General features: G+C 53.2%; 1 protein-coding gene across 2 annotated transcripts; it reads left to right on the forward strand.

The window, feature by feature from the left end:
• Window positions 1–1,594: 1,594 nt before the first annotated feature.
• On the forward strand, window positions 1,595–17,448 carry Aifm3 (apoptosis inducing factor mitochondria associated 3). Of its 2 annotated transcripts, XM_051150616.1 has the most exons (20): window positions 1,595–1,792; window positions 9,215–9,428; window positions 9,527–9,636; window positions 9,835–9,944; window positions 10,039–10,083; window positions 10,279–10,375; window positions 10,458–10,570; window positions 11,399–11,485; window positions 11,868–11,959; window positions 12,051–12,181; window positions 12,296–12,411; window positions 12,494–12,565; window positions 12,654–12,717; window positions 13,237–13,313; window positions 13,449–13,566; window positions 14,661–14,759; window positions 15,645–15,720; window positions 16,111–16,215; window positions 16,832–16,852; window positions 17,067–17,448. In XM_051150616.1, the coding sequence occupies exons 1-20, from the start codon at window positions 1,762–1,764 to the stop codon at window positions 17,104–17,106; spliced, it is 1,818 nt and encodes a 605-aa protein (XP_051006573.1). In that variant the 5' UTR covers window positions 1,595–1,761; the 3' UTR covers window positions 17,107–17,448. The 2 variants fall into 2 exon arrangements, with proteins under 2 accessions (XP_051006573.1, XP_051006574.1); XM_051150617.1 differs by lacking the exon at window positions 16,832–16,852.
• Window positions 17,449–17,537: the final 89 nt, after the last annotated feature.

Below are 17,537 nucleotides of genomic sequence, written 5' to 3' on the forward strand. Positions count from 1 at the left end.
GGGGCAACAAAATGCAGAGTCTCTCCCTGCAGGCCCAAGAAACTTTGCCTTTGAGTGGGAATCCCTGGCTCTAAGCTAGCCTAGCACATCCTAGGTGCAAAACACGGACCCTACCGAATCTCCTACCAGGCCTGAGCTCCCGAGAATAAACTTCTGGACACTGGGAAGGGAGGGACCCCAGATTCAAAAGCCAGTCTGCTTGTAGGACCTCAGGCCCAACAGGTGAGGGCTGAAAGCAGGCCAGAAGGAGGTGAGGCGAGCTGAGGCGCGGTGACGTGAAACCAGGACCTCTGAAACGGCTCTCTGGTTCTCAGGAAGGGAGCAAGTAGGGCAGCTGGCACCTAAGTTTTATAGACAGGCCTTGGTGACAAGGAGGAGAAAGGCTCTGGGCTCCTCCTCACCTGCAATTTGCAGCTAAAGTGGGGAGCCCTCTCCCACTCCCTCCTTCCTTTTAGCCTCTGGCTCTTTCCTGGGGGCTGGCCTAAGCAAGTGACTCTCAGCACTGCTTCAGTGTAGACTTCAGCAAGAATTTCCAGGTGGAACAGGGCTGACTGTGGGAGAGGATGTGGAGAGACTTTGTAAACAGGGTAGTTACACCTTTGTCCCGAGCCTTGGCCAAAGTCCACATCTTCTAGAAGGCCCACCTATGGCCCTAAGGACACCATGGCTGCACTGACCTATTGACCAAGTACTCTTGTCCTCCCGTGTGGAGCCCCAGAGTGACCTGGGGATCTCCCAGATCTCTGCTCATCTTAGGATTTATTAGGGTGAGGAGTGGGTCAGGCCACACTGATACCCCTAACTGCTGCTTGACCTTGATAAGACCTTGGATCCCCAGTCTTTTCTGTCTTCTGTGGGGCATGACCTCAGCACTGCACAGCCAGCATGGGGGTTGGGGGAACTTACGGCTGCTGGACACGGGGCAGAGGCACGGCTGTGTTTCCCCCTCCCCCCCCCAACTCCATCAATCCTGGGCTGGCTGCCCACTCTTTTCCCCACAGAGCTGGGTTTCCCTGGGGACCAGTGGCTTGGCCTAGCCCCACACCCACAGCCCCCTTCCTGGCCACAACTCTCGCTAGAAGGAGGGCTGGACCCTCCTGGACCCTGGCCCTCCCTTCCCTGCTGCCCGAGGCCCAGTCGTCTTTCTCCATTGCTGGGCTGGGAGCAAGGAGCAATGACACCCCCGGAAGGAGGTAGGTGACTAGGGCTTGCTAGTCAGGGTAGCAGCCAAAGCTGGGCCAAGACCCTTGTCATTCTCAGTGGAGGAAGGAGGACACTGGTTGCCAGGGTTTGGTGGTCTTACCTAGGAAAACTGAGAGTCCCCGAGTCCCCCAGACTTGTGGGATTTAGGAAGGGGAAGTCTGGGGCTAGGGCCTCTGTATTTGCAGGCTACTTGGAGAGTGGCAGACAGTAGGGCACAGAGGGTCTCCAACAGAAGGGGAGTGTGAGAGTCCTGTGCCTGAAAGCCCCAAGGGGAGAAAGCTGCTACCCAGAGCACTCTACAAACCGAGTTCTGAGCTCTCCATGTGGGGCTCTCCCAGGACCCCCTCAGGATGTCTCTGACTCTACCCACACCTGCATCAGTGCCAGAACCCAGTGTCCCATCTCCCCTCCAGGTCCTAAAGCAACTGGTATGGCAGCTCCAGCCTCTCTGCGGACCACCGGGGGTCCAGTCCTGCAGGGGACATCCTAGACCTTGGACGGCTGGACAGCCTGCCATCTGTGCTCCTGCCAGCCAGGCCAGATCTCAGGCCATTCACCATGGGCGGCTGCTTCTCCAAGCCCAAGCCAGGTACCTCCCCTTCTCCAGCAGCCTCCCCCTCCCTCTCTGCACTCCACCAGCCTCCAAAGTAGGTCAGGCTAGGCAGGAGCCCAGAATGTTAATGCATTGTGGGCAAGAGGGGTAAAAGGCGAGGCAGGCTCTCCTGGGCTCCGCTCCCACAGCAGCCCCTCTTCATCTGGGACTTTGGGTCTTAGTGGTAGGGACAGCAGCTGATCCCTCTTAGAAAGTGGAAGGCCCTATGCCTTGTTGGGGAAGGGGCTGCTCCCTCCATTGCTGGAGAAGTGAGGCTCTGGGGGTTCTTCTTAGCCCCAGCGTGACTTCTTTGAGTCTCAGTTTCCCACTCTACACAATGGACCTGGATGCTAACCTCTTATAAGGTAGCTGACAGGGTGTGATGGGAGGGGTCTCTTTACCTTTTCTTATCGCCTGTGTTTTCTCAAATGTCCTCGTCACCTTCGCTTCTGTGGGCCTCTTCTCCTGTTTTGTTTTTGTTTGGGTATTTGTTTTTTGAGGCAGGGTCTCGCCATACTGATAGACCACGCTAGTCTCAAACTCACAGAGAGCCTCCTGCCTGTGCCTTGCAAATGCTAGGATAAAAGGCATGCATCATCCCCTTGTGTCGTCTCCGTTTATATAAGAAGTCCTGGCCCTCCAGTCAGAGATAGGATCCGTCCAAGGTACTAGAAGACCTGGGATCTGCCGTGCCACTGGACTTATGCCTTTGGGTTTCTCCCTTCTTCCCTAGTTATAACATCTAGGAAGCAGGCCCCTTAACCATGCCAGGCATGCAGAAACCGAGGGCTTCAGAGCCCAGCCAGTGTTCCACTCACCCCTACACAACTTGCCCTGGCTGGCTCACCCCTGCTGGCTTGCTCAGCTCTCCTTACCTGATACCCATCCGCTCGGTTACCTTGGGACTTTTCTCCCTTGCTTGGGTCTGAGGTAGGACTCAGGGGAGAGGGCAGAGCTGTGATCCACTGGCGGTGTCAGTCGGGACTGCCCTTCCTCGCCTGAGTCTGTGCCGGGCCCTACAACCTCTGCCATAGGAGCCTACTGTCTTTGCCTCAGTTTTCCCTTCTCAGAGTGGACATGGATGTGCCAGCAGGATTCCACCCCAGTCCCGTACTGGGCACAGGTGGGACTGCTTGGCTGGCAGGAGACCATGGAAACAACCTACAGTGATTTTGAAGTAACCCCAAGAAGCTGGCCTAACCAGGGACCCCTGACTCCAGCACTTCAGATGCAGAGCTAGCCACTCTCCCCTGGCCCAGCCCTTGTCTGTCTGTCTGTCTGTTTAGTTTTTTAGAGACAAGATCTCATACAGCCCAGGTTGGCCTCAGACTCACTATGGAGTTGAGGATGACCTTGGACTTGTGATCCTCCTACCTGCGTCTCCTTAATTCTGGGGTTACAGGAGTGCACCACTGTAATTAACTTTATTTAATACTGGGGATGGAACTCAAGGCTTTGGGGGATGCCAGACAAATACTCTACCAATTAAGCTGTATCATAATCCTTTGCTGATGTTTTTTCATGTTTATTTTTATTATTTTGAAGTGCGTGTGTGTGTGTACGTATGTGAGTGTGGGTGCATGCAGAGGTCACTAGACTCAGAGCCCCTTGTATAGGTTGTTGTGAGCCATCTGACGTGGGTGCTGGAACCCACACTCTGGAAGAACAGTATGTGCTCCAGCCTTGCTTTCTTTTGTTTTTTGTTTGTTTGTTTGTTTGCTTGCTTGCTTGTTTAAAAAAAAGATTTATTTTTATTTTATATATCTGAGTGTTGTGCCGGCACGTGTGTGCCCGTGGTCTCTTGAAACTGGAGTTACAGACGGTTAAATGTAAGCCACGCTGTGGGTCTGGGAATCAAACCTGGGTCCTCTGCAAAAGCAGCAAATACTCTTCACTCTTGACCTCTGAGCCATCCTACTCCCCTACTTTTTAAAACAATATTTATTTATTTATTTATTTATTATTATATATACAGTGCTCTCCCTGCATGTGCACCTGCATGCTAGAAGAGTGCACCAGATCTTGTTGGTGCTGTGAGTCACCATGTGGTTCCTGGGAATTGAACTCAGGACCTTTGGAAGGGCAGTCAGTGTGCTTAACCTCTGAGCCATCTCTCCAGCTCTCCAGTGCCCCTTTTAAAGACAGAGTTTACTATGTAGCCCTAAATGACCTAGAACTCACTACATAGACCAGGCTGGCCTTGAACCTGCTGTGAGCCTCCCATATGCTGGGGTTACAGGCATGAGCTATCACACCTAGTTTGTTTTTATTTTGTTTTTGTTGTTGTTGTTTCTTTTTCTTCTTTTCCCTGAGACAGGGTCTCTCTGTGTAACCTTGGCTGTCCTAGACTCCCTTTGTAGACCAGGCTGGCCTCGAACTCACAGTGATCCTCCTGCCTCTGCCTCCTGAGTGCTGGGATTAAAGGTTTGTGCCACCACACCCGACCAGTTTATGTTTTAAAACTTTGTATTTTAAAGGAGGAGAGATTTGTTTTGGCTTACAGTTGAGGGCACATATGTGGTGAAGGCCTGGCTGAGGGTGGCTTTGTGATGGTGAGAATATTCAGTAGCTGGTCACATCTCTGTCTTCCCCTTTCTCCAGGATGTTGCTGTGTGGCTCTGGCTGGTCTCAAGGTGGCTGGCTAGTCTTGGTACTCACAGGCAATGTTAAAACTTGGACTCTTTAACTCTTGAGACAGGGTTTCTCTGTGTAGCCCAGGCTTGCTCTGTAGAGCAGGCTGGATTTAAAGTCACGGAGATACGCCTGATTCTGCCTCCCGAGTGTTGGGATTAAGGGCTTGCGCCATCACTCCTGGCAGCTCTTTGTTGCTTCCCTGTGTCAGAACCGGTGGAGATTGGCTGAGAGGATGGCTCAGTAAGTAAGGTACTCACACACAAGGTGATGAGGTCCTGGGTTCAGATCCCCAGAACCCACGTGAAAACCTGGTGTGGTGGTGTGCACCTGTAACCTGGCCCTGGGGGTAGGAAGAAGGCAGTGTGGCCAAGTGGCCAATCACTTGGGAAGCAGTGGCAGGATCTCTGTGAGTTCGAGGCCAGCCTGGTCTACAAAGTGAGTCTAGGACAGGCAGGACTTTTACACAGAGAAACCCTGTCTCGAAACCAACCCCCAAAAGTGGGTATGTGGCGGGGGTAGGTCAAAAGTTTTAAAGACTCCTGACGCCAACTACTGGCCCTCATATGCACACTCAGATAATGTGTATGTACATCCCCCTACACACACACACACGCACGCACGCACGCACGCACGCACGCACGCGCACACACACACACACACGCACACACACACACGCACGCACACACACACACGCACGCACGCACACACACACACACACACACGCACGCACGCACGCGCACACACACACACACACACGCACACACACACATCTACCCCCATCTTCAGTGTCCATCACACACTATTTAAAAAAAACAAAAACAGAAACTACTGGAAGTACAGTTCTCTTGATCTGGCCATCTCTTTACCTTCCCTCAGAGTTTTGTTCTTTATCATCTCTTCAGGAAGCTCAGAGCTCGCTGACAAATCTCTACTACTCAGGGCTGGGATGTGTAGCTCAGCTGTAGGGTGAATGTTGAACACGTTAGAGGCCGTGGGTTTAATCCCCTAGCACCAAAACCAAACCAAGCCCAATTTAAAAAAAAAAAACAAAAAAACCAAAACACCTGAGGGGCTGGAGAGATGGCTCAGAGGTTAAGAGCACTGACTGCTCTTCAAAAGGTCCTGAGTTCAATCCCCAGCAACCACATGGTGGCTCACAACCATCTATAATGAGATCTGATGCCCTCTTCTGGTTTGCAGGTGTACATGCAGGCAGAGCACCGTATGAATAATAATAAGTAAATAAATAAAAAAACAAACCTGAAAAAACTACTGCACAGTTCCAACATGGAGCCTTTGTTCTAGTGACATGATCAGCAAATGGGCAGGTGCCCATGGTTCCTCTCTAACCCTTTTTAAAAATATATATTTATTTATTCATTATTTATACATATTCTGCCCACATGTGTGCCTCTCTGCCAGAAGAGGGCACCAGATCTCATTGTAGATGGTTGTGCGGCACCATGTGGTCACTGGGAATTGAACTCAGGACCTTTGGAAGAACAGACAGTGCTCTCAATCTCTGAGCTGTCTCTCCAGCCCCCTAACCCGTTTTTGAGGCAGGATCTTACCTGGTAACCCAGGCTGGCCTAGAAATCATGGTGAAGCCCAGGCTAGCCCTGAGCTCATGGCAGTTCTCTACCTCAGCCTCCCAAGTGCTGCCATTCCCGGTGCAGGTCCCTCCCTTTTGCTGCTGTGCACAGCGGGACTCCCTTCAGTGACCTCTCCATACACCGGTCTCTCATTCTGTGGCTCCAGGCTCAGAAGGCTTGAGGCTCTGGTGGGCTGTTGAGGTCAATGAAGCTAGGGTTGACCCGGCTCTGTGTGGAGGTGGGGTCCTCCTCCTAGCCTTCCTTTCTGCTGTTTCTCCTGACCTCGGACTCCCCAGTGAGCATGCCTTGGAGTCTTCTAGAAGGAAGCAGAGCCTAGCAGCCTGACTTGCTGGCAACCGGCTTCCTGCCAGGCTGTTCCTGTGGACTCCCACAGCTCTCACCACTGCTCTCAGCTGAGCCTGACATATTTTTCTTCTAAACATGCTAACACCATTACATAAAGCGTGTTAGGAGGAGTCCCCACCCCCACATGACAGACTCTACAGAGTGGCTGTGTGCTCGTGGGTCCTCCTCACCACGCCCAGGCAAGTTGCTGCTCTTTGCCTTTGTCCCCTGCCTGAGTGGGAGGCTGAAATGCAGAGGAGGGGCACTTGGCCCAAATGCAAGGATCCAGGACTCATGTGGGGTGTACAAAGCCAGAGGACACAACTATGGGAACTGTACCTGAGCAGCTGTGTGTGAGCTAGCCACCATTGGAGGGATGGGGGTCCAAGTACAGGCCAAGAGGTGTGTGACTCAGAAGCCAGGCTGGTCCTTGTTGTTTCTAGGGTGTCAGGTCTGAGATGGAGGAGTTCAGAGGTACAAACAGGAGAGAGGCTTTGATGCCTGGGGGGGATGGGGAGAGGAGCCACCTGCTCCAGATAGCCCATGCTGGGCCAGCGGCTTAGCTTCTTCCTCCTCCCTACCCGAGCAGCCCAGGAGACCGGATTAGGGCTGCTCAAAATTCTGTTTATTGTTCTCTTCTAATTAAAAAAAAACAAAACAAAACAAAACAAAAAACACGAAACACCACAGGCATGTCACGGGGATTTGGGGGAATGCAGAAAAGTTCAAAGAGGAAAATTTGAGTGTCCAGCTCCCTCCTCCTGTTCTCCTGGAGTAGGCCCCATGGACACTGCAGTGCCTCTGCGTGGTGGCTGTGGACCTGCCCCTCTGTCCTGCCCATGTGTACCCTTAGTGGTTGCATTGCCAGGGCTGCAGACACAGAGGCGTCAACCTCATAGGGTCTGGTAAATGCTGAGTAAATCTCAAGCTGATGGATGTGGCCATATGAAAAAGTTGAAAGCCAGGCAGTGGTGGCACACCCCTGTAATCCTAGCACTTGGGAGGCAGAGGCTGGCAGATCTCTGTGAGTTCAGGGACAGCCTGGTCTACACAGTGAGGGAATTCAGGACAGTCAAGGGCTACACAGAAACCCTATCTAAAAAAAAAAAAACCAGAAGAAGAAGTTGAAACTAGGGGCTGGAGAGATGGCTGCTCTTGCAGAAGACCAGGTTTGATTCCCAGTACTCACGTGGCAGCTCACAACTGTCACTGCAGCTCTAGATCTAATGCCATCTTCTGTCTCTGTGGGTGCCACACACACACATGGTGCCCAGACAGACGTCCAGGGCAAACACCCATATACATAAAAAAATTTAAAAAAAAAATTTTTTTTTTTTGAGACAGGGTTTCTCTGTGTAGCCCTGCCTGTCCTGGAACTCACTTTGTAGACCAGGCTGGCCTCGAACTTACAGGGATCCACCTGCCTCTGCCTCCCGAGTGCTGGGATTCAAGGCATGTGCTACCACGCCCGGCTACATAAGACAACTTTTGAAATTTGACATGTAAGGGGCTGGAGAGATGGCCAAGCAGGTAAGAGCACTGGCTGCTCTTCCAAAGGTCTTGAGTTCAGTTCCCTGCCCCTACATGCCAGATCACAGCTGTCTATAGCTGTAGTCCCATGGGATCTGATGCTCTCTCCTATGTACAGATAGACATATAGACAAAACTTCCACATTTAATCCCAGCACTCGGGAGGCAAAGGCAGAGGCAGGCGGATCACTGTGAGTTCGAGGCCAGCCTGGTCTACAAAGCAAGTCTAGGACAGCCAAGGCTACACAGAGAAACCTTGTCTCAAAAAAAAAAAAAAAAAAAGTAATTATTTTTAAAAATCGTGTAGATAAAAAGAAGTTGAAGTCATGCCCTGTACTTGTGGCATTGGAGACGTGGCTGCGCCATGCTAGGCCATTCTGCTACCGAGCCATGCCCTGGCCGGAGTATACCTTTTCCCCCAGGTAGGAGCCCAAGGAGGACCTTAAATTCCTGATCCTCCTGTCTCCACCTCCTAAGTGTCAGATCACAGCTGTGTGCTGCCCACTCTGGCTTTTAGAAAATTAATTTGTTGTTACTGCTATTGCTGCAGCTCTGAGGATCTAGAGGCTGCGCGTGCAAGCACTGCACCACTGAGCGATAGACATTTGCTGGCTGTGGTCCAAGCAGGGCCCGCCTGTGAGCACACCGCTTGGGAAGCGAGGCAAGAGGACCAGGAACTCAAAGATGCCATCAGCTGTGTGTTGAATTTGAGGCTGTAATATAGTCTGACTACGCTAGACTGTCTAAAAACCAACCAACCAACCAAACAAAAAACCCAAAACAATAGTAAATACTTAAAGCTGCCACCAGGAAAGTTGCAAGGAATGTGGTCCCTGTCCCTTCCTCTATCCTTCTTGTCCTTTGATGTCGGGTCTCACTTTGTACTCTAGATCGGTCTGGAGCTGTGACCACAGGTCCGAGCCCCATTGTCAGCCAGAACAGTGGACTCTGTTCCCCGTTGCCTGGAATCACTGGAGCTGCAAATGTGTCTCCAAGCGGGGACACCATCTTTGTCCATCGTTAGAGAGATGAGTTGGCATGGAGGTTCTTTCCTCTAGACATTCCTAGATAAAATGGCTCCAGGCGTGACAAGAGCTGTGTTCTGTGACTCCCTCATTAAATTTCATCAGTGGGAAAATAAAAGTCTCTGGGCTGGCTGTAGCTCAGTGGTGGGGTGCTGAGCCTGACCGGAGGGAGACTCTGGGTTCTTCAACAAGAAGACCACACATAGAAGTGAATGAAGCCAAGCACCTCTTGCTGGCCTGTGGGGCGGCAACAGGGCTGCTTCGGCTAGGGCTCATGGCTGCTCTGTCCACAGTGGAACTCAAGATCGAGGTGGTGCTGCCAGAGAAAGAACGAGGCAAGGAGGAGCTGTCAACCAGCGGAAAGGGCAGCCCCCGGGCTTACCAAGGCAACGGCGCAGCCCGCCGCTTCCATGCCGAAGAGCGTCTGCCAGCCCCGCAACCCTACCCCAGCCCTCAGGACTGTGTGGAGGCTACTGTCTGCCATGTCAAGGACTTGGAGAATGGCCAGTGGGTGCTGGGCTGGGAGGGTGGTGGTAGGGCTTGGGGTGGAGGGCTTGATCTGTTCTGGGCTTCTGGCTTGATCTCTGAGCACAGCCCCTCCCCAGGATGCGGGAAGTGGAGCTGGGCTGGGGGAAGGCGTTGCTGGTGAAGGACAGTGGGGAATTCCACTCCCTGGGCCATAAGTGTCCTCACTATGGAGCACCCTTGGTAAAAGGTAAGAAAGTGTGAGGCACACAGAGGAGGTGGGATTATGACGTCCTTGCCTATATAGGGGTTCCAGCAGGCCGCAGGGCCCTTATTCATTTGTGGGGGCTCCTGGGTTGAGCAGAGGTCCAGCAAGATCCAGTTTCAAGGAGCCCTAGAGTGCAGTCACTGGGCATGCTCTAGCCTGGCACCCATTTGCCTCCCCTAGGTGTACTGTCTCGGGGCCGCGTACGCTGCCCCTGGCACGGTGCCTGCTTCAACATCAGTACGGGGGATCTAGAGGACTTCCCAGGCCTGGACAGTCTGCAGAAGTTCCAGGTAGGGCTGGGAAAGTGGTGTTGTGGGAGCCTGCGGTGTGGAGTCGGGGACCAAAGCATCTCAAAGTTTGGTGCTGATGCTGCCGCCCTCTCAGGTGAAGATTGAGAAGGAGAAGGTGACTGTCCGGGCAAGCAAGCAGGTACCAGGGTGACTTGGGGGGTTCCCGAGGCCCAGGTTTGAGAGGAAGGGTGTCAAACAGGCTGGGAGGGTATCTTGGCTGGCAAGAACAAACCTGTGGCATAGCCATGTGGTGGGAGGGAGCCTGGTCCGGGAGTGGCTTGAGGGATCGTAGGGTGGAGATGAAGCTGCCCTTCATCCCCCGCTCCACTCCCAGGCCCTGCAGCTGCAGCGAAGGACAAAGGTGATGGCCAAGTGTATCTCTCCAAGTGCCGGCCACAGCAGTAGCACCAACGTGCTCATAGTGGGTGCAGGTTGGTGTTGGGCTAATGGAGGAAAGGCGGAGCTTGGAGGGTGGGAGAGACCTTGGCCGTGGCCCATGGTCCTGTTCCTCAGGTGCTGCAGGCCTACTGTGTGCGGAGACCCTGAGACAGGAGGGTTTCTCAGACCGGATCGTCCTTTGCACACTGGACAGACATCTGCCCTATGACCGGGCCAAGCTCAGCAAGGTAGGAATAGGATGGGTCAGTACCTGGGTCCTTACTCCTCTGGGTTCCGGTCACGTCCACGTGGAGCCTGGCCTGTCACACACTGGAGGTCTGGCTGACTGTTTTCCCCTGTCTATGGTACTCCTAAGAGATCTGGGTTTGTGCAGTTCTGCCCTACAGCCCCCACTTGACCAGAGTGCCCTCACCCTCCCTGGCCTCCATGTCTTCTCTACAGTAAAATGGAATGTCAAGAATATAGGTGCTGGAGAGATGGCTCAGTGGTTAAGAGCACTGTCTGCTCTTCCAAAGGAGCCGGGTTCAATTCCCAACACCCATGTGGCAGCTCACAACTGTCTATAACTCCAGTTCCAAGGGATCTGACACCTTCACACTAATGCACATAAAATAAAATTAAATAAATTGTTTTTTTTTTAAAGTTTATTTACTATTATGTATACAGTGCTCTGCCCTACACCTGCAGGTCAGAAGAAGGCATCAGATCACATCATAGTTGGTTGTGAGCCACCATGTGGTCTCTGGGAATTGAACTCAGGACCTCTGGAAGAGCAGTCAATGCTCTTAACTTCTGAGCCATGTCTCCAGCCCTAAATAAATTATTTTTTAAAAAAAGAATGTAATGCATGTACCTCTCATGTTAGCACTTAGGAGGCAGAGACAGGTTGATCTCTGTGAGTTTGATACATACAACTAGTTCCAGAGCAGCCAGAGCTAAAACCTGAGACCCTGTCTCAAACAAACAAACAAACAAACAAACAAACAAACAAAAAAGTGGAATAGCCATCATCCCGCCGTCTGCCCTGACTCGTGGGCATGGTGGTGTTTCCCCAGTCCCTGGATGCACAGCCTGAACAACTGGCCTTGAGGCCCAAGGAATTCTTCCGGGCCTATGGCATTGAGGTGCTCACTGAAGCCCAGGTATGAGGGAAAGGCGGGAACGGGTGGTGAAAAAGCTCCCAGGGAACCAGAAATGACCCGAGGGCACGTGTACCCCTGGAGATGCCATGGGTGCTCGGCCTTGTGTCCAGGCCTGGGACCCACTAGGGAGTTGTCTTCCTGGGAGTGGGGGTCGGGGGGGAGGGTCTGATCCCGACAGATACCAGAAAAAACAGCTTTGAGGAGTCAGGGGATGCCTAAAGTTTAGAGAGAGGAGCCCAGGCTGTGGGGCTGCCCTGAGGTTACCGCCCAGAATTCTAACTTCCGGGTCCTGCGGGTGTGTGTGTGTGTGTAGTGTCTTGTGAGCAATGGGGGGGGGGCCACGCCTGTGCTGAGATCTTGCTCCGCCCACTCCGGGCTACAGGTGGTCACGGTGGACGTGAGGAATAAGAAGGCTGTATTCAAGGACGGCTTCAAGCTGGAGTACAGCAAGCTGCTGCTGGCCCCGGGAAGCAGGTAGGGTGACCGCCTTCTGCCCTAGCAGGCGCTAGGCAGCTAGCTGGCCATCCGCCAGGGCGGCAGCCCCACTAACACTGCGGAATCTTAGCCCTAAGACCCTGAACTGCAAAGGCAAAGATGTGGAGAATGTGTTCACCATCCGCACACCCGAGGACGCCAATCGCGTGGTGCGGCTGGCCCGGGGCCGCAATGCTGTTATTGTGGGAGCAGGCTTCCTGGGTGAGTAGTTTCAGGGGGAGATGGGCGGTGGTTAGCCGCCATGGCCCCGTCCTAGGCTGTGTTGGCCCTAGGTGTCCCAAGTGCCAGCCTCGCCACTCCCTGCCCATCACCCAGGGATGGAGGTGGCTGCCTATCTGACTGAGAAGGCCCACTCAGTGTCTGTGGTAGAGTTGGAGGAGACGCCGTTCCGGAAGTTTCTGGGGGAACGTGTCGGGCGTGCCCTTATGAAGGTGAGTCCGGTCCACTGTTCAGGTGGACTAGCCTGACCCCAGGCTCGTGTCTCACCCATGGCTCATGCGTCTCCTTGCACAGATGTTTGAAAACAACCGGGTGAAGTTCTACATGCAGACTGAGGTGTCCGAGCTGCGGGCTCAGGAGGGCAAGGTGGGCTTTTCTCTCTGCTGCTGCTGCTGTTTGTCTCCCCCTGGGCTCAGAAACTGTGCCCGCTTGCTCACCCACTCCCTCCCCGCAGCTGCAGGAGGTGGTGCTGAAGAGCAGCAAGGTTCTGCGGGCAGATGTCTGCGTGGTAGGCATTGGTGAGTAGGAAGCTAAGCAGGTGCTAGTGAGCAGAACTGTCTATGTGCCCTCCAATGACTTGGGACGCTACTTGAGCCTCAGTTTCCACATCTGTAAAACGGGACCTCAGTGGTACCCGCTCCACAGGACCAGTGGGAAAGGTGTGTACCTGGCTCAGCCCAGGCCTCTCATCAAGCAAGTGCCTGCTGTCAGCTAATACATAGGACACAGACAAGTCTTTTATTGGTTCCTATGCCCGTTGACGTAGTAGTTTGGGGAGGAGTTGAGATGGAAGATGGCAACACAGGGTTGGAGAGGCATGGCTGTGATCCCCATCAGAGAGTTGTATAGCATTTGTTGGGGCCCAGTGGGAAGCACAGAGCCTGCAGATGGGGTACAGAGGGCAGGATGCATGAAGACCCTAGGTGGGCAGCCTGTGGGTGATTAACCTTGAACAGGCAGGTACAGCAGGAATAGAGAAAGCTGAGACAGGAGAAAGGTGGGACCAGGCTGTAGACGCATGGCTTCTGTCCCGTTAGGTGCGGTGCCTGCCACGGGCTTCCTGAGGCAGAGCGGCATTGGTCTGGATGCCCGAGGTTTCATCCCGGTCAACAAGGTGGGGATGGATGAAGTGGGTGGGATGCTGGGTGGACCATGGCTGGACATCCATGTCAGCCCCGCCCCCACCTGTGCCCCCATCCCCCACCTCCCCTTCCATGCCACCCACAGAACCCTGGCCCTCTCCCCACAGATGATGCAGACCAACATCCCAGGCGTGTTTGCTGCTGGTGATGCCGTCACCTTTCCTCTTGCCTGGAGGAACAATCGGAAAGTGAACATCCCACACTGGCAGATGGCTCATGCCCAGGGTATGGCCAGCCCTTAGGCAAGTTAAGGGCTGGCTGGTAGGCCATCCCAGGGTCTCAGGCACCTTCAGGCCCATTCCCCAGTTGCCGATCCGGGTCTTAAGTTCAAGGCTTGGTGGTGGCTTGTTCACCAATCCTTATCCAGTGGTCCATCAGTGTACAGAGCGGGCTGTCTCCGAGACCCCCTGCATATACCAATTAGCTGAGCAAAACCCTCTTCAGTCCATTTGTCTTTTCACCATCCTTTTTTGTTCTTAAGGTCATGTATTTGGCAGAATTTCTCCTTGGCCAGCAGTCACCACAGAGAGGGAGAAAGGGTTTATTTGGTGGGCTAGCTTCATACTCAGGGCCTGTCTTTCTTGCACCATTAGGACCACCTCTGCGAGCTCAGTTGCTTTATGAATCCCTGGAGGCAGCTGGCTAACCCAGATGCGGCTGGGTTCTTGTGCCTTTTGTGGAATTGCCTCTCTCAACATCTGGTAGCCACCAGGTTCCCTGAGCCTCGTGGACTATGAACAACTAGTCTTAGTCCCTAAGATGCGTGTACCAGTGTGTCAACAGCCTCAAGACCTTATAAGCGACCTTCCCACTCCTAGTCTTGAACAAAGGACGTCCCCCATGCCTTGCTTATCTTCCCTTTCTTCTTCCATCACCACTATCTGAAGGCTACTCCTTGGCCAAATACAATCAGGACTTGGGGCTCCCCACAGATCCTTCAGTGTCCTCTGCTGTGGATTCAGGAGGAGCTTTAGGAGTGGAAAGCCACCTGTGCTAACTCTGCAGGCACTACATGTAGCTGTCATTTCTCCTCTGGCCTCTGTGTTCCATTGTCCTCCGTCTTTCTACCTGATATGTGTGATTAGTTGTCTGTGTACACAATTATGGAGTAGCTCACAACCCTGGTAGACCTTTCAGAAGTACAACAGATCATTCAAAGAGGAGTGACGTAAGTGGATCTCTTGGGGCCACCAGTTAACTGGTGGGCTATGTATGGGCTGAACACAATGCCTGTCAAGGGTCCCGAGAATGGGCTGGGCAGGCCGTGTCAGGTGCAGGTGGGGGGAGGGGTCCAGCTCTCATCACCTTGGGTCTTTCAGGGCGTGTAGCGGCTCAGAACATGCTGGCACAGGAGGCAGAGATCAACACAGTACCTTATCTGTGGACCGCCATGTTCGGCAAGAGCCTGCGCTACGCGGGTAACTAAAAGCCTGTCGTGGGGATGGGGGCTTGGCCTACAGCTGTTAGGGGTAGGGACTGAAGGCATTTCAGGTTTAAATGTGAGGGTTGGGTCCAGTATGGACTAAGAATTGGCAAACAAGAGCTGCCTTGGTGCAGGTGTGATTGTGTATTGGAATCCCAGCAGTGTGGAGGCTGAGAAGGGAAGGTCAGGAATCGGAGGCCAATTTGGGCTAAATGTTGAGACTTAGGTGGCGGGGCTAGGAACTAGTTAGGAGTAGAGGGTTAGTGAGATGGCTCGATGGGTGAGGGTTCTTGCTGCCTTGTTGATGATCTGAGTTTGACTTCTAGGACCTACATAGTGGAAGGAGAAAATCAACTCCTGAAAGTTGTCGTCTGACCTCTATACACACACACTAAATATATGTAATAAAAAAAGAGTAAGGGGGCTGGAGAGATGGCTCAGAGGTTAAGAGCACTGACTGCTCCTCCAGAGGTCCTGAGTTCAAGTCCCAGCAACCACATGGTGGCTCACAACCATCTCTAATGTGATCTGATGCCCTCTTCTGGCCTGCAGGCGTACGTGCAGGCAGAGCACTGTATACATAATAATAAATAAATAAATCTCTAAAAAAAAAGAGTAAGGGAGGAGCCAGGCATAGTGGCACAAGCCTTTAGTCCCAGTACTTGAGAGGCAAAGGTAAACAAATCTCTAAGTTCAAGGCCAGCTTGATCTACAGAGTTCTAGGATAGCCAGGACTACACAGAGAAACCATGCCTCAAAAAGCCGAGAGGCATGAAGGTGGGAGGGAGGCTGGCTGTTTGGACAAGAGTTAGGAGGGCAGGCTAGGGAGCCTGTGACGACTCTGTCCCCTTCCCCAATTCACACGGACACCCTCCCACAGGCTACGGCGAAGGCTTCGATGATGTCATCATTCAGGGGGATCTGGAGGAGATGAAGTTTGTGGCTTTTTATACCAAGTGAGAGCAATGGGGTGCAACGGGAGCGTGGAAGAGCGGGAGTGCTGTTGGGAACAGGTAGCGTTAGCCAAGCAGGAGGGCGAGGCAAGCGAATGGCAAGCAGGGCTTAGTCGGGCAGGAGACATTGCAAAGGGAAGATGAGGAGGAAACAGTAACAATCCTTCCATGCATCAGACAACACCGTGTCTCCTGGACATTTCTTTGAGGTGAGTGTCCACACTGAGGTAGGTGTCTACAATGAGGGAAGAGGTACTGGTAGAGAAAAGGTAATGAACACTAAAGCGGGGCCCACCACTGAGCTGTGCTAAGGGCTGGAGCTTCCTAGGGCAGCTAGAAGTGCTGGGACCAGCGGAGGGCTGGGTGCTCAGGACATCCTGTTTCCCTGAACAGAGGTGACGAAGTGATTGCTGTGGCCAGCATGAACTACGATCCCATCGTATCCAAGGTGGCTGAGGTGCTGGCCTCAGGTCGAGCCATCCGGAAGCGGGAGGTGGAGTGAGTGCAGGGTTGGGAGGCTTCGGGGTGTGGGGTGTTGGGGGTGGGTGTCCTGGGTGGGATCTATTCAAGTTATGTGGCCTCTTGTCCTCAGTCCTGTGGAGCTCTTCTCACTGTCAAGCCCCATGGCTCCTGGGTAAGATGAGGGATAGATTTGTGGTTCAGAAGTTGACAGGACGTGATCCCAGGGAACCAGTGTGTGTCCCAGAGAGGAGCAGCGCTGTTAGGTGGAGGCAAAGCCCACTGCATTGAATGCACCCAGCCCGGGGCTCCTGACCAATGTGATCTGTGCTAAGCTTGGCAGAAGCTAGGTGGGAAGATACAGTGATGTTGCCAGATGTGCCATACACGGAGAGTCAGGTGGTTACACGGCATATGGGAGGCAGTGGACACCAGCCCTTATCTTTATCCCATCATGGTGCCAATGAGAGTCCCCTATAGCTTGACCTGTGTGTACAGAGAACTTCCAGGGGCCAGGGCCAGGGCCAGAGGTGGCTGAGGAGCTGAAGGCTAGGTGATGGATAAACCCTAGAGTGGAAACAGTGGAAGACTCAGTACACCTGATAAATGACATGCTTTCTCTGGCCTTCTGTTTTTCCCTCTTGCCTTCACAAAGGTTGTTTATGCTGCACAGCAAGTACGTGTGTTCTCTGTCTTTCCTGTGGACTGTTCTGCATCTTTCTTCCCCCAGCCCAGTGGAGAACCCTCCTACCCTGCCCAAGTCCTTTCCCTATGGGGCACCCGGCTTTGATCAGTCCCTGCTGGTGTCTTCGAGAGTCATTTGCTCATGGTGCCTAGAGCGGGGAACCGGCCTTCTTCTGCCCTGATCTATCCTCCTCTCGTCCCTGCAGAACCGGTGACATGTCTTGGCTCACAGGAAAAGGATCCTGAGCTCTCTCGTGGAGTGGACTTGGGCAGGCCCCGGGGGCACCAAGGTCAGAGGCCAAGTCCTGGGGCAAGTGCCAATCTCCAATATCCCAGGATCTGCCCGGGTGAAATCTGAGTCCTCCCAGGGCTTGCCTTCAACTGTCTGCCTCCCCCAGAGAGAGGCTACTACTGCCTCCAGAAGATGGTCCGTCCCCAAGGCCTCAGCTGCCTCTGACAGCTGGGTTTACAGGCAGGACAGGCTCTGCCGCTGTGTCCTCTACCAGGACCATTTTCCCCAGCAAGACCTTGCAACATTACCTTAAAATTAAAGCAGACGTATCTGCAGATGCCTGTCCCAGTGTAATTGAGCCAACCAACACGTAAGAGGGAGTGCCAGGTATGAAGTGACGAATTGGTAATAGCAACACTCAAGGTAGAGGCAGGAGGATCACAGT

Source organism: Acomys russatus, chromosome 8 (assembly GCF_903995435.1).
Source record: "Acomys russatus chromosome 8, mAcoRus1.1, whole genome shotgun sequence".
Lineage (NCBI taxonomy): Eukaryota > Metazoa > Chordata > Mammalia > Rodentia > Muridae > Acomys > Acomys russatus.